At 48.1% G+C, this 25,532-nt stretch overlaps 1 protein-coding gene across 3 annotated transcripts in view; it reads left to right on the plus strand.

Annotated features, from left to right (window-relative positions):
• ZFP64 (ZFP64 zinc finger protein) overlaps nucleotides 1-25,532 on the plus strand; it is a gene marked incomplete at both ends in the record, with an annotated part of 58,477 nt that overhangs the window by 21,896 nt on the left and 11,049 nt on the right. Inside the window, 2 exons of one of the 3 annotated variants that reach the window (XM_080924686.1) lie at nucleotides 18,745-18,850; nucleotides 25,337-25,486. In XM_080924686.1, the coding sequence (XP_080780812.1) occupies nucleotides 18,745-18,850; nucleotides 25,337-25,486 (256 nt within the window). Of the gene's footprint in view, nucleotides 1-3,840; nucleotides 5,311-18,744; nucleotides 18,851-25,336; nucleotides 25,487-25,532 lie in introns of those variants that run through there. The other 2 variants (XM_080924685.1, XM_080924684.1) reach the window with 2 other exon arrangements.

Raw genomic sequence — 25,532 nt, forward strand, 5'->3', positions numbered from 1 at the left:
CATTTTGGTTGGAAAGAAGGTCTCACCATGTAGATCCACCCGCCTCTGCCTCGCAGGGAGAGTCAACCCCGAACTCAAAGAGCACACATCTTTTATACTTTTTGGTGAGGGGGGTGAACTACTATTTTACCTTTGGTCAGCAGTGTAATTTTCAGAAAGAGGAGAGGAAGTGGGGAGTAAGGTTTGGCAGTAAGGTTCTTGACAATTTACATTCTCCTTTGGATTCACTACAGGGAGGGGGTAGGGGAGCTGTTCCTAAAGCAGTCATTTTGTTTTGTCTTAACTCAGCTTAATCAGCATATCCTGACCTGACCATTAAAACTTTGTTTTTACATTTTCATAACCTTGTTTATATATTTCAAAGCTTTGAGGGTTTTTTTGTCCTTGTTTTGTTTCTCAGAATGATTAGAGCATGAGTTAATTATGACATGTGTCAGGACCTATCCAGGGCTTTCTAGAAGGCCATCAGTCAGTACATTCTGTGTTTTTTTTCTGAGACTTACTCTGGGCCATTGTTTTTATTTGTCAGGCACAGGCGGGATCTCAAAGCCTTGGGATGACTGGAAAGTCTCTGAATCTGACTTCAGCCATTTCTGTGTCTTTAGGGTCTCACATTCTAGTAAATTCTGTCTTTGCCTACTTTCTTAAAAAATGGGTGTTTTGAAAAGTCTCAGAGCCCTTAAAAACTTTGTTGTTTTTTTTTACATCACTCTCACACATACACACACTCACAAGAAAAATAAAATATGTACAAAAGAAGATAGAAATAGAGATTAGAGTTAACCATGGCTACAGAGGGGTACCTAATCTCACACGACACCATCAAAGGCCCACTGTGGCTCACCTGGGCGAGATCATCTGTATCAGTGACATCTTTAGATGTCACTCCAGCAGGTGAAGTGCGTGCCAGGTGGGTCATCTGCATATGACACCTGTACAGCGTTTTACATTAGACGTACCGTGTTTCAGCTGCAGGTCAATCACCTCAACTGAAGGATAAGAAAGCTCTGTCACTTTAAATGTGCCCGAAATCTATCTTAAACCCTGCTCTGGGCTGCTGGGGGCAGATAGTGCAGTCATTGGCCACTAAAGAGCTTTGACCACTACGCTTCATTTAAGAAACACGTGTAAGGGGCTGGAGAGATGGCTCAGTGGTTAAGACTGCTCTTCCAGAGGTCCTAAGTTCAAATCCCCGTGACCACATGGTGGCTCACAACCATCTGTAATGGGATCTGATGCCCTCTTATGGTGTGTCCGAAGACAGTGACGGTGTACTTATGTATGTAAAATAAATATGTTAAAAATATGTATATTTTTTAAAAATGAAAAAAATGTAAGGCGCCTACACCTAGGGCTAGGCAGTGGTGGCGCACATCTTTAGTCCCAGCACTTGGGAGGCAGGTGGACCTCTGTGAGGACAGCCAGGTCTACGCAGAGAAACCCTGTCTCAAAAATGACACAAACAAACAAAAGCAAAAAAAAAATAAAAACATTTAGGGCAGTCCTCAGGATCCACATGGTAAAAGGAGAGACTGGTTCCCAGAAGTTGTCCTCTGAGCTACACACACATGTACACACTCACACACACACACACACACACACACACACACACACACCCCACACCACACATACCACACACACACACCACACACACAAAATCAATCAACTAGTAAATAAACAACAATTCTAAACACTGGCATGATGTAATTGGAAGAAAGTTAGACAATACGGGGTAGGAGTGATGGCTGTGCTCTTCCAAGCACTGTCCTTGCAGAGGCCCCACAGCTTGACCCGAAGCATGCATATGATGTCTCTCCGCCATCTAACTCCAGGCCTGGAGACCTGTGGGCAGTGCGAGCTGCACAGACATGCACGCGAGCAAAACACAAAATGGTCAAAGTAATTTTAAAATGTTTTTGTTGGAAGTAAAAAGGGGTAGGGGGCACAGTGGTGTATGCCTGTAATCTCAGCCCTTGGGGGAGTGGAAACAGGAACTCTCAGTCACCTTCATCTGCATATGGAGTAGAGGCTAGCCTGGACTACAAAGAAACTTTTGCCATTCTAGTCTGAGCACATGTTATGAACTTGTCACCCAAGGATCTCAGGTTTTCAAAGCAACCACTGCGGTTTGTGAAAACCTGTTTTGAAGAATCCGTGGTTCCGAGACCCGCCGCTAGGTGGCGACTTACTGCCGAGGAACACGTTGCCAGCAACAATTCTTTAGCTTGCCTGGTGTTAGGAGCAACCGACTGTGTGAAGTATTGTCTAGTTCCAGCCCCTCGGCTTTCTGAAATCGAGTTAAATTGATCCCTGCAGCCTCTGGCTGAGTGCTTTGGGCAGCTCAGGGTGACGTTGGCTTTCTACCAAGGAGTGAAGCATGACCAGGGTCTCAGGAGCCATGGGTCACAAACCCATTGCCTGGCTTGAAACCAAGCCCTGCCACGTGCTGCTAGGTGACCACGAATGCGTCATGTATGCAGGCTCAGGGTCTTGAGTCATTTGTACAGTACCACTCAGGATATTGCCAGCATGCTCGGCAAGCTCCTGCAGTCCCAGAACCAACTAAGACCCTGTTAGCTCACTTGCCTATATAAGTTGATAAGAGCTCGGATCCTAGATTCCGGGTAAAAATAGCAGCCATGGGACATAGGTGTGATCCCAGGACTGGCTTAGCAGAGACAGGAGGATCCCTGGGGTCCAGTTTGTGAACTCCAGACCAGACCACTGGGAGACCCTGTCTCAAGGGAGGCAGTCAGCATTCGAGGGAGACCTGCACATGCGCATACTTACTGCGCAGGAGAAGAAGGCCCTTGCTTGATGATCACTGCCTTCAACAATCCGGCCCTGGCATCGGTTGAGTGAATAATCTGGGGTCTCTCATCCACTCAGATGTTGGCGATTTCGCTCCCCCCCCCCCCGTCATCCTTCAACAAGTGCAAATCCAAAAAAAAAAAAAAAAAACACACCAAGCAGCTGGATTCTGTGACTTCGCTCCAAATAGAGAACACAGCTGGTAGTAAATGAAAAATAAATCTTGTGCAATAAACACATCTCTGTTAATAAAAATCTTCGAGAATTACCCTCGGGCGTGGCCAGCATGTGAGGCATAGGGGGACCTCATGAACGCGGCCTGGCACTCACCTGTCGGAAGGGAGTCACTGAGTCACCACAACACTCAGTTCAGTCAAAATCCGGAAGGATAAAGTCACACAACTGTCAGCCCCCAGCTAGCAAACTATGTCTTAAGTAGACTATGAGAAGGGGCTCAGCAGTTAAGAGCATTGCCTGCTCTTCTGGAGGACCTGGGTATACACACACACAACACACACACACACACACACACACACCAGGCAGCTCACAGGAGATCTCTTCTGGCCCCTATGTAAAATTAGAAATGAGATCTTTTTTTTTTAACAACTCTAAAGAAAACCAACTGTAGTGATGTCTGTCTTTAATCCTAGCACTAGGGAGGAGAGGCAGGCAAATCTCTGAGTTAGGAGCCAGCCTGGTCTCCAGAGTGAGTTCCGGGACTGTGTAGACCCTGTCTCAAAAACAAGACAAAGGCTACAAGCAGTAGATTTGTACTTCCTGTCTAGGACATTGAAATGGCTCTTTTCAAACTCCTTTTTCCCCCCTTCTGGGTTTTCCAAGGGCGGGGGTGTGCCGGCGATGGCTCAGGTTTGGGGACTGAAGAGAATCCCAAGGGCTGCTGGGAGCTGCAGCGAGGAGGGGGCCCCCTTCCTGCCTTGGTATAAGCCATTTTCTGGTGTACGCTTTGGGGGGAATCCTTTGTAGTTGTTAAGCTTCCTGTTCTTATGGAAACTCACCTTGTGTTGACAGGGGACGCCCCCTTCCAGTGCTGGCTCTGTAGCGCCAAGTTCAAAATCAGCTCGGACTTGAAAAGGCACATGCGTGTGCACTCGGGAGAGAAACCTTTCAAATGCGAGTTCTGCAACGTCCGCTGTACCATGAAGGGGAACCTCAAGTCGCACATCCGCATCAAGCACAGCGGGAATAACTTCAAGTGTCCGCACTGCGACTTCCTGGGTGACAGCAAATCCACCCTGCGGAAGCACAGCCGCCTGCACCAGTCGGAGCACCCGGAGAAGTGCCCGGAGTGCAGCTACTCCTGTTCCAGCAAGGCCGCGCTGCGCGTGCACGAGCGCATCCACTGCACCGAGCGCCCGTTCAAGTGCAGCTACTGCAGCTTCGACACCAAGCAGCCCAGCAACCTGAGCAAGCACGTGAAGAAGTTCCACGCGGACATGCTCAAGAACGAGGCGCCCGAGCGGAAGGACGGCGGCAGGCAGAGCAGCCGGCAGTTGGCCAAGCTGGATGCCAAGAAGACGTTCCACTGTGACATCTGCGACGCCTCGTTCATGCGGGAGGACTCGCTCCGCAGCCACAAAAGGCAGCACAGTGAGCTCCACAGTAAGAACTCGGACGTGACCGTAGTCCAGCTTCACCTCGAACCCAGCAAGCAGCCGGCGGCGCCCCTCACCGTAGAGCATCTCCAGGTCCCCCTCCAGCCCAGCCAGGTATCCCAGTTCAGCGAGGGGAGTGTCAAGATCATCGTGGGGCATCAGGTGCCTCAGACGAACACCATCGTCCAAGCGGCTGCAGCCGCCGTCAACATTGTGCCCCCCACCCTGGTAGCCCAGACCCCAGAGGAGATCCCGGGGAACGGCCGGCTACAGATCCTTCGCCAGGTCAGTCTCCTCGCTCAGCCTCAGTCCTCCGGCTGTCCCAGCGAAGCAGGTGCCCTGAGTCAGCCAACGGTCCTGCTGACCACCCATGATCAGACGGCGGGGCTGCAGCAGGCTCTGATCCCTACCACCCCAACTGGGACCCAGGACGTCACGGGAAACCAGACGTTCATTGCCAGTTCGGGCATCACATGCGCGGACTTGGAAGGCCTTAACGCCCTGATTCAGGACGGAACTACGGAAGTGACGGTGGTGAGTGATGGGGGCCAGAGCATCGCAGTGACCACCACGTCACCTTCTATATTCTCTTCCCAGCAGGAACTGCCTAAGCAGACTTACTCCATCATCCATGGGACGGCACACCCTGCTCTACTCTGTCCGGCTGACTCCATACCCGATTAGTATGGAGGGAGGGGTGTCGGACAGGAGAAACTACAAGAGGAGTTCTGTAAGAGGCCTCGGTCCCTCAAAATAAATTGTATTTTATACAGTTGATGTAATTTTTTTTAACAGGGTAACAACGTGGAGACCGTCCTCCTTCAAGCTCTTGTTGTGTCTTAATGGTTACCAAGGCTGATTCCAGGAAGGATTTGGAATTCGCGGGACTGCCTACATTCGTTCATTTCTTTTCATGTTTCTGGTTTAATTTTTTTCAACTGGAATAAAGGTGTTTGGGTTTGGGTTTTCCATCGTATTCAGTTTGTATACTATAGCTTTTTATGTACTTTAGTTTCTTGGGCACCCCTTTCCAGAATGTGTGTCAGTGTGTCTGTGAGACTATGTGTGTGTGAGAGAGACTGTGTGTGTTTTTGTGTGACTCTGTGTCTGAGAGAGAGAGAGAGAGAAAAACTGTGCGTCTGTCTGTCTGTGACTGTGTGTGACTCTGTGTGAGAGAGAAAAACAGCATCTGTCTGTGACTGTGTGATTCTGTGTTTGTGTGTGTTTGTGACTGTTTCTGTGACTGTGAGACTGTGTTTGTGTGTGACTGTGTGTGTGTGACTGTGTGTGACTATATGAGAAAGACTCTGTGACTGTGTAACTGTGTATGAGAGAGACTGTGTGACTGTGTGTGTGTCTGTGCCTGTGTGTGAGAGAGACTGTTTGTGTGTGACTCTGACTCTGCAAGAGAGAAACTGTGTATCTGTCTATGACTGTGTGTCTGTCTGTCTGTGACTCTGTGAGAGAGCCTCTATGTTTGTGTGTAACTCTGTGTGTGAATGTCTGTCTATCTGTGTCTGTGTGGAGAACGTGTGTCCCCACATAGATCCCTACTATGATGGGCCATTTCCTAATGTGTGCTGGAGATGGGGCATCAAAAGGAGCAGTGCCCTAACACACCGAGCAGTGGGCTTACTGATACTTTGTTGCAGTTCAAATTATGATTAGAGAGGGTGAAGGATTGAGTTTGGTTTACTTTTCATTATGTTACATGTGTCTGTCTGCGTGTGCACATTAGTGCAAGTACCCACAGAGGCCAGAGAGGGTGTCAGATCCTCCTGGAGATGGACTTACCAGTGATTCTGAGCTGGTTTGGGTGCTGGGACTTACACCCTGGCCTCTGCAGGAGCAACACCAAACTCTTAACTGATTACCCATCTCTCCGGCCCTGTGCATTGTTACTGAATCAGAGGAATTTGAACAGCAGTGGTTTGGGCTTGTCTCCTAAACACCTCCCTCCTTCATGGATACCTAAAGCCATGCAAACTACTGTGTCTTTATATTTGTTTTTGAGACAAAGTCTCACTCTGTAGGCCAGGATGAGCTCAAATAAGATCCAGGAGGATCAACCTTCTGCCTGCTGGGATTACAAGTTTACAAGCCCGGGTGCTCCCACCATTTTGAAACTTCGGACTGTAGGGTCCTGACGTGTCTGCTTAGATGTAAATAGGTTGTGGGATCCTGCTACGACTTGGCAGGGCTTTTTCAGACCTTTCTTAAATGTCCATCTCAAGCTTCGGGTCTCGTTCAAAAGGAGAAATTCTAACCGGTCCCTTTTGAATTGGCCATTAGGTGGCGCCAAAGAACAAGCCAGAATGCCTAAGAATATGAAACAAAAGTCTGGGAGTGTTTCTGGTTTCAGGTGTCTGCCAGGATTGACAGCTGAGAGCTGTTCTATTAACAACAACATCACCTTAGAATGTTGTAGGGACTGCTTGACCACAACCTTCATTCTTTTTTTTTTAAAGATGTTTTATCTTATGTATATGAGTATACTGTAGCTGTCTTCAGACACACCAGAAGAGAGTATCAGATCCCATTACAGATGGTCGTGAGCCACCATGAGGTTGCTGGGATTTGAACTCAGGACCTCTGGAAAAGCAGTCAGTGCTCTTAACTGCTGAGCCACCTCTCCAGCCTACCTACCTTCCTTCTTCAGTAACACTTTAATGAAAGTGTTCATGTGAGATCTTGCTTTTATATAAAGAGATGATTTCTGCTTGAGGTAATAAACTGGGTGGGTCCAAAGCAAAAGTTAAAAGCCTTGAGGATGTAGGCTCAGTCAGTAAGAGTGCTTGCCTAAGGAAGACCTGGGTTCCATCAGCCACACCCCCACCCCATGATGTATGCTTTTAAAATCCCAGCCGTCTGGGGTTAAAGGCAGGAGGATCCGAAGTTCAGGGTTAACCTCAACTCTGTAGCAAGTTGAAGGCTGAACAGGGTTCTGTAAGGGGGTGGGACTCGGATCACACTGAGGTTTTTCCTTTGTTAAATGCAAAGTTAAGTTCCTAGAAAACCCTGCCTTCTGAGTCCGTCTCCTTCCTCTGTTTTCTTGGATCCTTTATCTGAGCACAATTCTTACTACATTACTGTCTCCGCTCTTTGCCAGGAATTGTCTATTTTTGTGTGAGCAAGAATAATGACTTGCTTACTCCAACGTGGGTAAAAAATAACAGAAAATCCCCAAGCTGGAGAGATGGCTCAGTGGTTAAGAGCACCAACTGCTCTTCCAGAGGTCCTGAGTTCAAATCCCAACAACCACATGGTGGCTCACAACCATCTGTAATGGAATCTGATGCCCTCTTCTGGTGTGTCTGAAGACAGCTACAGTGTACTTACATATAATAATATACAAATACATCTTTAAAAAAAAAAAAAGACAAAGTCTCACAGCATACACGATTTGGAATCTGTTTACCTACTTGGATATCTCAAAACTTCCCTCACATCCACACCTATGGACTATGGCATGTCCTTCCCCTGCCTGTCCAGCTGCATTGCTGCTTCCGTTCTAGAGAGTTGTTTAGAGAAACAGCAATCTGGGAGCTAGAGCTGTGTTCTCTGGTTTTTAAGTAGCTCCAGTTTGGGAAGGCATATTTTGTTTCTGCTCTCTGATAATGGTTTGAGTCTGAGAATGTGACCCGGGAAATACGTGGGGTTTGTAATTGTTTATTTTGTGTGTATGTAGGTGGTTGTTTTGTTTTCCAAGACAGGGTTTCTCTGTGTAGCTCTGGCTGCCCTGGAATTCATTATGTAGACCAGGCTAGCCTCAAACTCACACACTCTACCTGTCTCTGACTCCTGAGTGCTGGGATTAAAGGTGTGTACCATCACCTCGGGCTTTGTTCTTTTTTATTTTACATGTGTTTTGCCTGCATACACATCTGTGCACCATGTGCATGCAGTGCCGGTGGAGACCAGAAGAGGGCGCTGCATTGCCTGGAGCTGAAGTCATTGAGGCTGAACTGAGCTGAGAGAAGAGAAGTAGAGGCCAGCCATGAGCACGTGGAGTGGGGGGGCGGAAATGGGGGAGAGAGAGAGAGAGAGAGCAAGAGCAAGACAGGAGCAAGAGAACAAGAGAGCAGAGAGGGGGAGCAGACCCTTTTATAGTGTCAGGTAACTGTGGGGCGGGACAAACCGTGGTGTGGGGTTTACAGAATCCCAACATTCCCCCATTTTGGTTTAATTAAAAAGAAAATTTAATTATGGGTTGGTTACCCATAGCCAGAATGGTAACTAATGTTCTGAGTTAGTTACTGTTCGTTGGTCTCTTACATACATTTTCTCTTAACTAATTTATTTTTATCTTGTGTTTGTTTTGCCAGTGTAAGTTTGTATACCGTGTGCCTGCAGTACCCATGGGGGCCAGAAGAGGGCGTCAGATCCTTGGGACTGGAGTAGTTACAAATGATTACAAGCTGCCATGTGGGGGCTGGGAACTCATCCCACCTCTCCAGCCAGACACATTTCCTCTTAATATCTGGGGAAAACAGTTTACAGCTTAGGAGCCTGAGGCTCATGGAGGTTAAGGGAAAGCTGGGGGCATAGCCCTTGCCTGGAATGTACAAGGTCCTGGGTTCAATCCCTACCAGCATCAAACACACATGCACGCTCGGATGCACAAAGGTAAACTATTCCAAACTAACCTTAGCCCACAGTGAGCCTCTGTTAACTCTTTTCATGCCAGAGGCATGACCACTCTGACATTCCTCTCCATCCTGTTCCCTCAGACCAGGGGTGATTACATCACCTTCCCAAACCTGGTGAGAGCCTATGAGAGGTTTCTAGGGTTCAGCAGGAGACGAGTGGGCGCCTTAGTCTGTTTAGGAGCTAAAATCAATTGCCGTAGATGGAGAGCTTACAGACAACAGAAAATCGCCTCTTATCATCCAAAAGCCCAGGAAGTCGGAGGCTGAAGCAACGGATGCAGATGTCAACATCTGAGCAAGAATTGTTTCGAATGGGCATCTTACAGCTTTGTCCTCACTGGTATTTCTGAAGTCTCTTATTTATTTATTTTAAATAATATTTTTAAAAGATTTATTTATTTATTATATGTAACTACACTATATCTTCAGACATACCAGAGAGAGCATCGGATCCCACTACAGATGGTTGTGAGCCACCATGTGGTTGCTGGGATTTGAACTCAGAACCTCTGGAAGAGCAGTCAATGCTCTTAACCACTGAGCCATCTCTCCAGCCCCAAAATGATATATTTTAAATGTTTATTTATTGTATATGTGTGAGTACACTGTCGATGTCTTCAGACACACCAGAGGAGGGTATCGGATTCTGTTACAGATGGTTGTGAGCCACCATGTGGTTGCTGGGATTTAAACTCAGGACCTCTGGAAGAGCAGTCAGTGCTCTTAATCACTGAGCCATCTCTCTAGCCAGAGATAGATAGATAGATAGATAGATAGATAGATAGATAGATTGATTGATTTATTCCTTGAAAATTCCATGCACATTTAAAATGTGCCTTAAATATAGCCACCCTCCCCCATGGAGTTTCCTTTATAAGGAAGGACACTACTCTATCCAGTTGGGTCCCACCCTTGTAACATAAACACTTCCATCTCAACATATGATTTTGAAGGAAAGCAAACATTTAGATCAAGACCGATGAGTCAGAAGGGAAGGCGGTTTAATAACGCTGAGCCATTGAACCAGCCACACAAAGTGCCACCCACCCCATAACTGCTCCAGACTTTGCCCCTTGTCAGCTGAGACTGTTCCTTTCTGGTCTGTTAGTCTGTGCTGGATGGGAGATGGGGGGGGCACTTTTTGTGTTCTTTGTTTTTGAGACAAGATCTCAGGTAGCCCAGGTTGGCTTTGGATTCTCTGTGTAGCCAGGGATAACCTTGAACTCATGACCTCCACTGCCCGAATCTCCGGAGTGCTGAGCTCACAGCTGTGAGGCGCCGGTTCATGTGCTGCTGGGAAAGGCACCCAGGGCTTTGTGCATGCTAGGCAAGCACTCTACCCACTGAGCTACATCCCCAGCCCAAGCGGCCACTTTTTTAAATTCTTGATTATTGTGTGGGAGTTTGGGGTACATGCATGCTACAATGTGCGTGTGGAGCTCAGAGGACACCTTTGTGGGGTTGGTTCTCTCCTTCCACTGTGGACTTCTGGGGTTTGGGAGGTAAAGAGTTTTACAAAACCCCTCTCTATCTCGCCAGCTCTCCCCCTACCCCACCCCCCGATCATTTTCTTTTTCATTTAAAAATAATGTATGGATGGGAATGTGAAATGGTAAAGCGAGAGTTAGGAGAGAGTTTAACACTTCCTAAGAAGGCCGAGCAGGAGCCCATGACCCAGCCGATCCGTGCCAACATGACACTCTGGGGATCTTGTTAAGAATCGGATTCTGAACTCAGCGCTTCTCCTATTCGAATCACCCGGGGAGCTGGTTCAGCGCAAACTCTGGATATGGAGAAGCTTCTACACACAGACTAAGAAACCTGTGCGGGAGTATGCATACCGGCATTGCTCATAATTACCAAGCTGGAGAACAAGCGAGCGCCCTTTGGCAGGGTACGGCTCCCAGGGCTGCGTATTCACACACTGGATTACCAGGGATGAAAACAGACTTGTCTGCCTGTGGCAACACGTTGAATCGCAGACTTCCAGATTCCAGAGAAGCAGAGACACTCGGTCAAAAAGACAAGACTGTGCAGCGTATCGTTAGGTGATGAAATTTGTAAATAAAGCTCACCCTCCCCTATTCCCCATCCCCCCAATAAGAGGTAGCTGAAGAGTCTGGCAAAGGAGGGAGAAACTGAGGGATTTGTGGAATCCAAGAATGTGCCACACCTCGAGGTAGGAGGCATCTCCAAGGAGGGTTAGGTTTTGTTGTTGGATTGGGGGCAGTGGTTGCCTGAACTGGCCCGGCTATCATCTTCCCAGTAGACCAATTTTATCATTTAAACTTTTGGAAAAAAAATAATGTAGGGCCTAAAGAGACGACTCTTGGGGGCTGGAAAGATGGCTCAGTGGTTAGGAACCCTCACTGCTCTTCCAGAGGTCCTGAGTTCAAATCCCAGCAGCCACATGGTGGCTCACAACCATCTGTAATGAGATCTGATGCCCTCTTCTGGTGTGTCTGAAAATAGTTACAGTGTACTTATATACACAAAATAAATAAATAAATCTTAGACAGAGACAGAGAGAGAGAGAGAGAGAGAGAGAGAGAGAGAGAGAGAAGGTTCTTGAGAGGTTCTGAGTTCACTTCCCAGACCCCGTATTGTGTTTCTTCCTGCCGCCTATAACTTCAACCTCAGGGACTCCCACACCATCTCCTCGCCTCCCAGAGACCTGCGTTTGTGTTCACATACCCTATATAGACATATACACATGGTTAAAAATAAATATTTTTAATTAAATTTTTTAAAATAGGGGGAGGAGGGCTGGGATTGTGGGAAAGGAATAACATCTGAAAAGTAAATACAGAGAATATCCAATAAAATAAAATGGGGGGAGAAAAAAAATTCCTGTGTGTGGATGTTTGTCCTACACATGCATTCAGTGCCCGTGGGGGGCAGGACAGACAAGGGTGTCAGATCGATAGCTGGAGTCACAGATGGTGAGAGTAACCGTGTGGAGTTGAACTCGGGTTCTCCAGAACAGTCCATGCTCTAACCACTGAGACAAACTTCCAGCCACCCCCACCTTTTAAAAAGCTTTAAAAAAAAAAAAACTTAAAAGATTGTGAAGAGATCTGTCCCAACATGTCAGTCAGTCAACCGCACCTCTGCCATGCTTTTTGTTTTTCTGTCCTCATCCCCAAGGACCAGTCAGAGGCCACCTCTCAGGCCTCTCCTGCATTTCATAAGTGTGCAAAATCTGTGCTATGCTTCATGCCCTATTGCGCGTGTAGAGATGTGCATACGTACGGTCACAGTGGCATCCCACGCTTCTTGTCCTTTGGATATTCCACTTGATACAACCTGAAGCATTTTCCGTATCCGTGAACAAAGAAACCCGTTATTTTTAAGGATTTATTTATTTATTATATAAGTACCGTATATATAAGTAGCTGTCTTCAGACACACCAGAAGAGGGCATCAGATCCCATTACAGATGGTTGTGAGCTACCATGTGGTTGCTGGGATTTGAACTCAGGACCTCTGGAAGAGCAGTCAGTGCTCTTAACCACTGAGCCATCTCTCCAGCTCCGAAACCCGTTATTTTGTGTTCTCATAAATGCATATGGGCTGCAGCTGGCTTAGAAATATGTGGAGTCTGCAACTCAGAAGGTTAATGTCACTCCACGCTTCGAGTGTATTTCCATGGAAGGACGGTGTCTTGTCTAGTTAGGGTAGACTGAGAATGCTTATTCTTGTCATGGGTGAGGATAACACTCACCCTATCGTTATCAGTAATAAGTAACAGGTCGACCACTGCCTCAGCAGCAGACATTGCCTGTGCCCCACACACGAGGTTGCTCATCACGGTCCACCAACTGTAGCATTATTGCCGTTTTGTTGAGGAAAAGTGGGAAGAAAACGTCATCTTTCAAAAGGTCAAGGGTTGGAGAGAGTGTGGTGGGTTCTCAGTGCAAGCCAAGAAAACTGGCTTTGGGTGCAGAAGCTTAAAAAAAAAATGGAAGCTTTATTTTCTGAGCTCTCAGGGGTGCGGCCAGTTCTGGATCTGAACTGTGTCCCCGAAGGGAGATTGTACAACATTTTCAAAGGATGAGAGCACAAAACGAGGGTGGGATTCCGGGAGCGACAGTGTTTTCCGCTTGTATTTTGCCATTATGGGCTAATCAAGGGAGTACCCAGTGGAGACCGGGCCGCATCCAGGGATGGCTTTAGGGTCTTTACTTCATTCTTCTAGACATTAGGGCCGGAGTTCAGAGTGATAAGGGGACAAAGGAACGGATCAGTTGCATGTAGTTAATTTGGGCATAACCGGCAATTGGTTATATATAGTTATAATGTGTGCACCTTGGTTTAGATAACAGCAATTTCTATACTCTTTACTGGTTAACAGACAATTAAAAAAACATTTGGGGAACTGGGGTAGGTGTTCCTTCCTGGGCCTGGGAACCTGAGCTTGTGTGACCCTGCCAGCAAAACAGAGAAGTTGTCCCTGAGATGTCTGGACTCAGACGCCTGCTCACAGCAGAAACTGTTCAGCTGAAGGGACGTCTCCAGCTCCCCACCCCCCCACCCCCGCCAGGCCTTAAATTTAGTTTCTCCCTATGATTAAATGGAGTCTGAAGGGAAATAATAATGCTAAGAATAACTTTCTTTTGCCTGTTCCCAACAAGTGGTAGGAGAAGCTGTTCCACAAGCATGAGGTACTCATTACCCAAATAAAAAACCGGTACCTGCAACCCCTACATCGGGCATGAGACAGACTGGCCAGTTTCGGTGTTTGTTATTGGGTTATAGAGAGACCCTGTCTCAAGACAAGATTGTCAAGGGTGCTAAAGGCATCCTGTTCTGGCTCCACTTGCTCCTGAGTGGGCTTGGGTAGTTTTACACGTGCTCACGTGTGCACACACACACACACACACACACACACACACACGAATCAGAGGTACCCTGTTTCACTTGCATTTTGAAAAGCCATCATTTCTCATCATTTCACGTTGACCAGCTGCTCACTCCAGAGACAATGTCTTGACTTTGCTGTATGAAGGAAGCAAGCCTTTGAAGAGGAAGGTGAAGGGTCTGTCCGGGATGAGGAAGTAACTCCCGAAGTGGTCCAGAATGAGAAATGCAGGCTTGGAAAGGGAAGAGCAGAGTGTCACCTTACGTAGGACATCCCCCACCACTGCAGCTTAGATGTCATCCCAAAACCTTCAGGGCGTCGAAGTGACTTCCACTTCAGTTGAATTTGAGAAAGCCCCTAAAGTTCAAAACTTTCCAGCTTCTGACTAGCCTGAGTGAGGAAGAGCAAGGGCTCGCTCCTCTGAGGACCTGAGTTCAGAACGGAACAGCGGTGCCAAGAGAGACACGCCTCACGCACAAACTTGGAAGTGCAGCCTTGGGGAGATGGGGTGGACTGACTACTGGCTGGCCTAGCTCCAGGTTGACGTGAGGACGGAAGGAAGGTAACAACAGTGGCTCTTGAGGGTTCTTTCCCACAGTTTGTAGCCATAGTCCTTGAAATCAAGTCATTAAAACTTGGTAATAATCTCAGTAATGAGATATAGTAATAAACATAGGAGGAGGACTTTGAACAGGTGTCAAGCAGGCTCGTAATCCCAACTCTGAACACTGAGGCAGGAGGATGGCTGTATGTTCCAAGACAGCCTGGTATAGATAGGGAGACTCTATCAGAAGAGAGAGAAGAGGAAAAAAGATAGGAAAAAAAAAGGAAGGCAGACAGTCAGACAGACAGATGGATGGACAGACAGGCAGGCTAGAACTTTAAATAGGTACTTTGTAAAACAGTATGACCAAAACACTAGATGTGGCCACACACACCCTTAAATCTTTATTTTTATTATTTTTTTAAAATTTATTTATTTATTTATTTATTTCATGTATATGAGTGCACTGTCCCTGTCTTCAGACACACCAGACAAGGGCATCGGATCTCGTTACAGATGGTTTTGAGCCACCATGTGGTTGCTGGGAATTGAACTCAAAACCTCTGAAAGAGCAATCGCTGAGCCATCTCACCAGCCCTATTTATTATTTTTATGTCATGTATGTGAGTATTTCTCCTGCACATGTCTGTGCACCAGAGTTTCTGGTACCCAAGGAGGCCAGAAGGTGTCATCAGATCCCTGGTGGAGTTCCGGGTGGTTGCGAGCCATCAGTAGGTATTGGGATTGAGCCCAGGTCCTCTGAAAACGTGGCCAGTGCTCTTGGCTCTCCTGCCCTGGTACAGAAAGCATTACCTATACACTTAGTCTAAGTGAACTGGCCTCTGGGAAACCAAAGGGAACTCTTATCTTGTTACTCAGGAGGCAGAGGCAGACAGACCTCATCGAATTCAATCAAGATGAGCCTGGTCTGGATGGTCCGGGCCAGGCAGGGTTAGATTACCTGTCTCAATAAAGAAAGAAATGAATCCTAATCAGTTCTTGCCCTTACGTTGGTGGGAAATGTAATTTCCATTTCATTCTTTGTTGAAATCATATATGCAGGGGAAAATGCAAATTATGATGGTAGTGAGATACCATTTGTATCCGTATGGTTCCTGGAATTAAGACAGTTGGTAACACTGTGTGTGTGAAAGAGATGACATCAGGTCACAGTCTCCCCTCCCACGCTGGGATGGAGGGAGATCAGGGTGATCACGCTCTCATACTCTGTTCCAATATCCTGACGTGGTGCTGGCATTCACTCAGGAGACACCAGGACACTCCTGGGGAAGATCCTGCATGCTGGCAAGCCCAGTCTACACCAGCACATCTGCCCAGGAGAACAAAGAATAAAGTATGGTATCTTCATCCCGTGATCATCCAACATACGTCAAAGTGGATGAACAGAGACAATAATCTGACAGATCCAGCAAAACTTGGAGGCACACACCTCTAGTCCCAGCACTCGGGAGTCAGAAGCAGGCAGATCTCTGAGTCTGAGGCCAGTCTGGTCCACAGAGAGAGCACCAGGACAGCAGGACAGCCAGGACTACACAGAGATTAATCCTGTCTTGAAATACAAAAAACAAAAAAGAAGAAGAGGAGGAGGAGGAAGGGGAAGAAGAAGGAGGAGGAGGAGGAGGAGGTGGTGGAGGAGGAGGAGAAAAAAAGAAAGAAAGAAAGGAAGGAAGGAAGGAAGGAAGGAAGGAAGGAAGGAATAAAGAATCTTACAATGTTCAGTAAGGATGACAAAGGGAATCCTCTATCCTGGTTTGACTGGTGATGGGCTGGCACATGGCCAAGTATAACGTGATGCCAAGTATCTCTGAGGTCACCCTCAATGCACCCTTTTCAAGTTTCTCAGAGAAAGTTTCTGTTCCCAGCTTCTTGATCCCAAGACAGCCTGGGAGACACTAAACCAGAGCACGTATGTGTGTACAGTGCAGGGGGCAGGGATTAGAGGTCAGTAGGCACCCAGTAGTCACCATCCTGACAGTCTGACTTGGGTTCCTAGGACTCATATGGTAGGAGAGAAATGACTCTCATAGGTTTTCCTCTTACTACACACACACACACACACACACACACACACACACACACACACCACTACATAAATTAATGTGCAAAAGAAAAAATTGAGACAGTATCTCATTTTTAGCCCTAACTGGCCTAGAACTCTCTAGGTAGATAGGTTGGCTTTGAACTCAGAGAGATTCTCCTGCTTCTGCCTCCTAAGTACTGGCATTACATAAAGGCATGCACCATCATACCTAGCCTGTGGAAATATAAAAGGTATGCCCAGCAGTTCAGCGCATGCCCAGTTCTTCCTCAGGACCAGAGTTCGGTTCCCAGGACCCACATCAGACAGACAACTCAGGACTCCTTGTGACTCTATCTCCAGGGAAACCAACGCTCTAACTTCTAGAGACACCTGCACTCACCTGCCCGAAAGATGCACACACATACACAGAACTGAAAATAAAATCGTTAAACAATTTTTTAAATCATTCTGCACAGCTTTGGCTGCACACATATACAAAAGAAAACTTTGGTTACAGTATGTCTCTGAGTTTAACCTTGTGACTTCACCCAGCATTACCTGGAGATGCCTAAATAGACTGACAATTAGGAAGCCAAAGGGCAGTGTAAGCAAGCCAGCCCTGCTGGAGAGATGGCTAAGCGCTTGAGAGGACTGACTGTTCTTCAGAGGTTTTGAGTTCAATTCCCAGTAACTACATGGTGGCTCACAACCATCTGTGATGGGATCGGAGGCCCTCTTTTTGTGTGTCTGAAGACAGCGGCAGTACACTCATATGCAAATAAAAAAATAATAAAGCCAGCCTAGCTTGTCGCTCGCGCGCGCGCGCGCACACACACACACACACACACACACTTTAAAGACCTGACTCTTGGTCCGCCCTGCTGCTAAGCACCCAGAGCCTGTAAAGCTGCCTTGATTTAAAAAATTCAGAGTCTTAGGTCCCCACCAGCTGAACACCGCTGGGTCTTTCTGAGCTGTGGCCCCCATGTGACTCTCAGGTTTGGGCAGGCTTGGGGCACAGCCCTGTTTAAGTAACTTCCCAATCTGAAAAAAGTAAACACCTTAGGGGGACTGGATGGCTTTGCTGATCCTTGTTGGATGTCGTTCAGAAGGAGGGGTCCCTCTCTGGTCTCCGCAAGGTCCCAGCTAGTCTGAGCACGAAAAATCAATTAGCCAACCCTCCCCCCCAACCCCCGGGATGGGACCGCGCCTCAGTCACACAGTGGGTGGGGCCTGCGCCCGGGCTGGCCCCAAAGGCCTCTCCTGTGTGGTCTAGACTTTGAGTCCCCCGGCAAGAAAGGAAGGCGGTGTAAAAGGACTTTCAGCTTCTACTTTTAAGTTTGTGTGTGTGTGTGTGTGTGCGTGTGTATGTGTGTGTGTGTGTGTGTGTGTGTGTGTGTTGTCCTATTTGTGGAGGCTAGAGGACGGACATCTTACAGAAATGAGCTCTCTCCCGCTGAGCCATCTTGCCAGCCCAAACCTACTTTTTTTTTCACTGACTTCAGAAAAAAGAGTGCACGGGGCAAACTGGAGACGCCCTTGTTCTTAAATTGTGTATTCGGATGCGCAAGTGAGAGGACGCGCCACGAGCCCAGGCCCTTCACCACCTTCACCCGCGCATGAGAAAAATCCCTACGAGTTTTTGCGAGAAATATCCCCGTACCGCGGTCCCAGGCTGGACCAATTAAGAGAGAATATAAAAGCTCTCCAGCCCGCGTGGCAGCGGCCACGGCCTCACGTGGGAGCTCGTTAGAAATACAGACGTTCGAGCCCCACCCCAGATCCACCGAGTCAGAATCTGCATTTTAACGAGGTCCCCAGCGACTCCGGGAGCACATTAAAGTGGGAAGAGGGCTGGCGCTTCTGCAATTTTAATGAGGCAACGAATCACCTGGGATCTCGTTAAAATGCAGACAGGGTTTCGCCGACCTGAGAGTGCGCGCGCATCACCTGGGGAGCTTGTTAAAATGCAGATTCTGCTGTGGCGGGGCCGGGGTGGAGCCGCAGCTCGTGCGTGGGAGCGGGGTTCCCGGGACCCCTGAGGTCCTGGCTGCCGCCCAAGCGGCTGTCAGGACGCTTGATAAATCGCCCTACCGGGCTGACAGGCGGCAGGGCCGGGACATGCGCGATTCGGCCCGGTGTGGGGGTGTTCCTCCAAAGTCGGGAAACGCGCGCTGTTCGGGAGGCCACTCTTGGGGACCCTCCGGGAGCCTCATCTTCTCGCCATGTCCCGGCGCAAGCAAGCCAAACCCCAGCACCTGCGCTCTGAGGAACCACAGCCCGAGTGCAGCAAGCCCGGCGGAGTGGCCCTGCGCGCAGCGGGGGAGCTGGGTGAGTACCCCGGGGATACCAGGGACGGTGGCTCCGACATCCCCAGCTTCTCTGGTGTACTCCCTACCCAGGAAATTGTGCAGGTGTCGGGTCTGGACAGGGGAAGGGGCGCGTTTAATAGTGCTGGAAACTTCTAGACCTTGTCTTGGGACTTAGGGACTGCTTCTCTGATGTCCCCCAACATTCCCCAGTCCCTGGACCTAGGGAGGTTGGAGTGTATGGAATGTTGCAAGCCGCTTCCAGTTCCAGCCCAAAGTCCTGAGGACATCTACTCCGTCCCTAACTCTGTACCCCGATAGGTGTCAGATTAAGGGGTACGTGGAATGAATGGTGCGTGAAGCTTCCAGTTCCAGCCTGGGACTTGGAGACAGTTGCTCTGATGTCCCTGTCCCCAGACCCCTATAACTGTCATCTGGGAAGGGCGTGGGAGGGAGATCTGTAGAATGGTATGCAAAGCTTTCAGAGTCCCAGACCTGTGGGTCAGCGGGTCTTTGTGAATTACACGTGCGCCTCAATTACACCCTTTGCAGGGAGGCTGCTACTCTCCGGGAAAGCGGGAAAACACTTAGAGCAGCTAGTTCGCCTCCCACACTCGGCTGAAGGATGCCTAGAGCCCAGAGGCTGTCTGCGGGGTGCGCGAACCCCGAGTCTCACGCCTGGACTCCTGCTTCTGCTGCGTTGCCGGCCAGGTGGACATGCAGGGGACACACTTGAGCTTTTAAGAGTGATATCCAGGATGAAGCGGGAGCCAAGGACAAGACATCAGCTCTTCACACCCCAACCCCCATAAGGCAGAGAAGGCTTTAGGACCAGTGTGGGATGGGTTTCCAGTGTGTTACCCACCTCCCAGAGGGGGACCTTCCAGGGACCTGAAGGATGCATGTGGGGGTGACTCGGGGAACAGGGTTGTGAGGCAGAGGAGCAGGGCAGCTGCGTGGCTGAGGCCTGTCGGAAGTTGGGGTACCACTGGGAAGTTCGTGGAGCCATAGGGGATGGGGTGAGGGGACCCACACATTTGGAACTAGGAAGTTATCCTTCTCCCTTCCCACCTCTGCTGACCCCGTGGTCCAATTCGAAGCCACGAAGCAACACTTTTCCTTCAGAGTACCTTAGGTTGTGTGCCCACTTCCCACTGGAGAATCCCCCACTTCTGAGAGCCTGGTGAAGGAGGAACCCTTACCCGGCTACCCTCAGGTCACCCTCAGGTATCTGCCCACGGGAAGATTGGCCTTTCTAAGTTACCTCCCCCTTTGGTTGTCTTAAGCTTTGGACTTTGTAATCCTTCCTGCCCCCTCTTTGTGAGGCTAGGGGGTGGGGAAAGGGTCTTAAGTGAACTTTATGCCTTTCTCTGCCAGCAGCTTCCCAGCAGGAGGGGGTAGCATGGAATACTCTTTGCTTTCCTGGTCTCAAACCCCCATCAACCTCTGGGCAGAGTCTCCCTTTCTAAAACCTAGAAAGGGTGTTGTGTGGTCCATTTGATCCCAACATAATTCAAACACCAAGGTCAATGCAGACGACAAATGTATAGTAATCAAGCCACAGAACAAACTAGGGAGCTGAACTACTATGATCCTGAAGGGGATGTTGTAGAGCATATTTAAAGGATGAAACCATAAAGAGAGGGGGAAGGGGGGGCTGTAGCGTTATCCAATCACATTTTGACATAAGGGGTTGAGCAAGGGGGTTTCCACCAATAAGGTTAGGAGTAGGTTCCTGGGCCTGGGAACATGAACTTAGTTTGACCCTGCCAGCAAGATGGAGAAGTTGTCCTTGAGATGTCTGAACTCAGACAACTGTCTCCTTACAAGTTGTCCCTGAGATGTCTGGACTCAGACAACTGTTTCTTTACAAGAGAAGCTGTTCAGCTATTGTGAAATCCCTAGCTCCCCTAGGGCCTGGGACCTAGAATTTAGTTTCTCCCTATGATTAGTGGAGTCTGAAAATGAAATGGTAGTGTTTAGAATAAGTTCTTTTGCTTGTTCCCAGCAAAGGGTACCAAAAGCCAGCCCACCGTGAAGTCTAGGTATCACAGGCCTAGCAAAAGCTGGGTAAGTTAGAGGGCCCTCCTCCCTGCTCAGGGCAGAGGCAGCACACTGCAGAAAAGAATTCCAAATAACCCAGGCTAGAAGTCAAAGTCTAGTGTGGTAAGCTGTTTATCCCTGCAGCCAGCACCGAGGAAGGCAGAGACAGGAGGATCACGGGGCTCACTGACCAGCCTCTCTAGCTAAACTGGTGCTCCAGTTCCATTGGAGACTTTGGATCAAAGAAAAAAGATGATGAGTGACTACAGAGGGCACTCTTGCTTTCATATGTGTGCACACCTTCACACATGTGAACACACATGTGCATTGTGTGCATACTTTCACACACATGAGCACACATGGGCATTGTGTAGGTACCTTCAGACACATGAGAACACACATGTGCATTGTGTATGCACCTTCACACATGAACACATGTGTGCACTGTGTGGACACCTTCACACATGAACACACATGTGCATTGTGTGCATACCTTCACACATATGAACACACATGTTCAGTGTGTGTATACCTTCATACATGTGCGTTGTGTGTACACCTTCACATACATGAGCACATATGTGCATGTGGGTTTCCACACTGTTCTGTATTAGGGAGAGTTATACCCAGTTTCATGCAGACCCACTACTCAGGTTCTGCTCAGGGCCAATCATGTTTCTCCTCCACACAAACTCTTCTCTCCCTGCTTAATTGTGTTTGACCCAAAATGTGGTACCATTCAGCTTGGAAGTATGGCAATATCCGTCCCTATTCTAAAACCCAAGACAGGAATGTCTCACCACCTCAGGTGGCTTTTGTGGCATGTTTGATTCAGGAGCCAAGATGTGTCAAGTCTCAGCTTATAAAGGTCTCTGGTTTCTCTCTCCAGCTCCCTTCCTTTGAGTAGTTTGTTGAGATGCTTTATCCTGGAGAGTGCAATGCCTCAAGGGTGGACTGTGACCCATTGCTGAGCTGAAGCACCGCCCTAGTAAAGCCTAAGCATTGCAGACGGCTGTGTGGACCGGCGAGATGGCTCTGTGCATAAGGGCACATGCTGCCCGGCTCCAGGGTCCTAGTTCCACCCCAGAATCTGCATGGCGGAAGGAGAGATCCAACTCCCACAGGGCATCTTCTGACTTACCCACAAACCCCACATATGCACACACACAAAACAAATGTAAAATAATAATAATAATAATAACAGTGAATGATAACAAAGCAGCTTGGTGCCTTCAGTGTTCTGTCATACCAAATAAGAATTATTCTTGGGTTGTCCTAAGGTCTGCTTGAATCTAATATAAATACATCATAACTCAAACACCAGGTCAGTGCCAGGACAAAAATTTATTGTCACCAAACCGCTACTATTCGATCAGGGCCACAGAACAGACATGGGAGCTGAACCACAACATTGAAGGGACATTGTATGACATATTCAAAGGATGAAACCATAAAGAGACAGACGGCTGGATGGGGTGTAGCGATGTCCAATCACATTTTGACATAAGGGATTGAGCAAGGGAGCTTTCACGGGTCAGGATACGAGTTCCTGGACCTGGGAACATGAACTAACTGAGTTTGACCCTGGCAGCAAGATGGAGAAGTTGTTGTCCCTGCAATAGCTGGACTATTTCCTTATAAGAGAAGCTGTTTGGCTGTTCTTATAAGAGAAGCTGTTAAAGAAGTCACCAGCACCCCTAGAGCCTGGGGCCTTGAATTGAGTTTCTACCTACGATTGAATGGAGTCTGAGAAGGAAGTGGGAGTGCTCAGTATAAAAGTAACTTTAATCCCTTGGTGTAATTGTCATCTCTGCTGTCTACTGCCTCCATCTGCTAATGCAGGTCTAGCCCTGCAAGCTTCTAGCCTCCATATGATCTAATCTAATCCAAAAATATTTTCAGTCCCTGAGACTTCTTGCTGAACAAGCTCACGCCTTCTCAGTCCTTTCTGAACTCTGGCTGGCTGGTTCAACTCAATTGCTCTGGTCCAAACTTTTCTCTAAGCTGACTGATTCAATCTGGCTTCTCTCTCTCAGCCTCTGAATTGCTCTGCTTGGCCTCAGACTAAAGCAGTCTTTTCTAATCTTCAGGGTCCTTCTCATTCTCTGGCTTATTCTGTTTTTGATCTGTCTCTGTAAAATTCTCCCAGTAAAACAGCCTCAAGTAGCTTCCCTTTCCTCTCTCTTCCCGTGAGAGTTGGGCAGATCCTATTCTGTCAAATCTTTCTCTGATTCGTCACTTTGTCTGCTACTCAATTAGACATCACTTTCAAACATGGCTGCCTCCTTCCATAAACTAACTTCACCTTCATTGTTTGGGATTAAAGGTGAGTAGTAAGGACATGTCTATATTCCAGCCAGAAGGATTAAAGCTCCGTGCTATGGGCTGAGCCACACCACAACTAGAAACAGGCTCAAATATCCTATAACAATTTAGAATAAATTTCTTTTGCTCGTTCCTAACATGGCTTCTTTCTTCAGTTTTCTTATAATTCCTATTTATTATTTGTTACAAAAATAATAGCCAGTAGTGAGTAGGCTTTTTAATTATTTATATGAGTACACTGTTGCTGTCTTCAGACACACCAAAAGAGGGCTTCAGATTCCTTTACAGTCGGCTGTGAGCCACCATGTGGTTGCCGGGAACTGAACTCAGGACCTCTGGAAGAGCAGTCAGTGCTCTTAACTGCTGAGCCATCTCTCCAGCCGGTGAGTAAGCTTTTTGAGACAGGTTTTCTTGTGTAGCCCTGGCTGTTCTGGAACTTGCTCTATAAACCAAGCTGGCCTTGAACTCACAAGTCCATTTGCTTCTGCTCCCGAGTGCTGGGGTTAAATGTGTGCCCTACTACTGCCCAGCTGGGAAGTTTTTTAAACCGCATCTTTAGGGGAGGCAGAGGCAGGCAGATCTGAGTTTGAGGTCAGTCTTGTCTACATAGTGAATTCCAGGACAGCCAGGGCTACATGGTGAGACCGTATCTCAAAACAAAGAAGAGAAAAAAACCCTACATCTTTAGCAGCTAAAAGCGGCACTGGTTTCTCTTGCAGGGCACCTGGGTTCAGTTTCTAATACTCACATGGAGGCCCACAACTGTGTGTGAGCTCAGTTCCAGGAGATCTGCAGTCCTCTCCTGGCCTGTCAGCTCTGCATGCACTTGGCACATGCATACATGTGTGTACTCATACACACAAAATGAAAATAAGCATACCTCTTCCAAAATAAAAGGGAAAGAAAGCTATATCTTTTGGGACTTGGTAGAGCATGGCTGGAATCCTAGTCCTTGGGAATCAGAGGCAGGGGGATCACTACAATCTGAAGACCAGAGTTAATCTAGGCTGTTTGGGGCTAGCCTGATGTTTGAGAAGTGCCCTGCTGACTGGTTATTTCTCTAGAGATTTGTCACATCAGTTCTTTTGTTTGTTTGTTCTTCTTGGAAACAGGTTTTTGGTTTGGTTTTGGGTTTTTGGTTTGGTTTGGTTTGGTTTTGAGACAGGGTTTCTTCTGTGTAGCCCTAACTGTCCAGGAACTCCTGCTATAGACCAGGTTGGCCTTGAACTCAGAGATTTTCCTGCCTCGAGGAACAAGTGCTGAGACTGAAGGTGTGCAGCACCACTGCCAGGTGGCAACAGGTTCTTATGTAGCCAAGGCTAGCCTTGGATTCACTATGTAGCCAAGGATAGTCTTGAATGTTTTTCATATATACATATTCATACACACACATATATATATATATACACACACACACACACACACACACACACACACACACATACACACTGTGGCTGTCTTCAGACACACCTGAAGAGGGCATCAGATCCCATTACAGATGGTTGTGAGCCACCATGTGGTTGCTGGGATTTGAACTCAGGACCTCAGGGAAAGCAGTCAGTGCACTAACCACTGAGCCATCTCTCCAGCCCCAGCCTCTACTTTCCAAGCGCTGGGATCACGTGTCTGCACTACCAGGCCTGGTTTATGCACAGAGAGTCATTGGCCCCAGGACTTCTGCATGCTAGGCAGGCACTCTACCAGTGAGTCCAGGCCCGGCTCTGGCTTTAAGAATTCATTTTACTTTTATGTGTATATGTGTAGTTGTGTGAGCACTGGGGTACAGGTGTCTGCGGAAGCCAGCAAGCTCAGAAGATTCCTTCCTGCAGAACAGGCAGTTGTAAGCAGCCAGAGCTGGGCGTGCGAGCCCAGCTCCAGTCTTCCGTAAGCTCATCTAGGACTATCTCTCCAGCCCCCGGTTTTCATATCTTAAAGTACTTTTTGGGAAACTGGCGAAAGATGAATGCGTCTCAGAGCCACCCTCCTCTCAGACTCACCGTGACAGCTGTCACTCAGACTTCAAGCCCCTCCTCTCAGACTCACTGTGACAGCTGTCACTCAGATATCAAGCCCCTCCTCTCAGATTCACCGTGACAGTAGTCACTCAGCCATTCAGCCAAACTTCCTGTCTCCATTTCAGCCTCTGCACTCGAAAACGATGTCCAGAAACCAGAGGGCCTCCCTGCTGAAGACAGCGATGCCCAGCAGTCCCCTGCAGTCGCTCTGCCCACCGAAGCAAAGGAGCGAACGGCCACGCTTGGAGAAAGGACTTTTAACTGCTGCTATCCAGGTAAAGGGTTAAATCGGGTGGAAGGAGCCCATCCCTGCCTGGTACT

This window comes from Micromys minutus (genome assembly GCF_963924665.1).
Source record: "Micromys minutus genome assembly, chromosome: 11".
Lineage (NCBI taxonomy): Eukaryota > Metazoa > Chordata > Mammalia > Rodentia > Muridae > Micromys > Micromys minutus.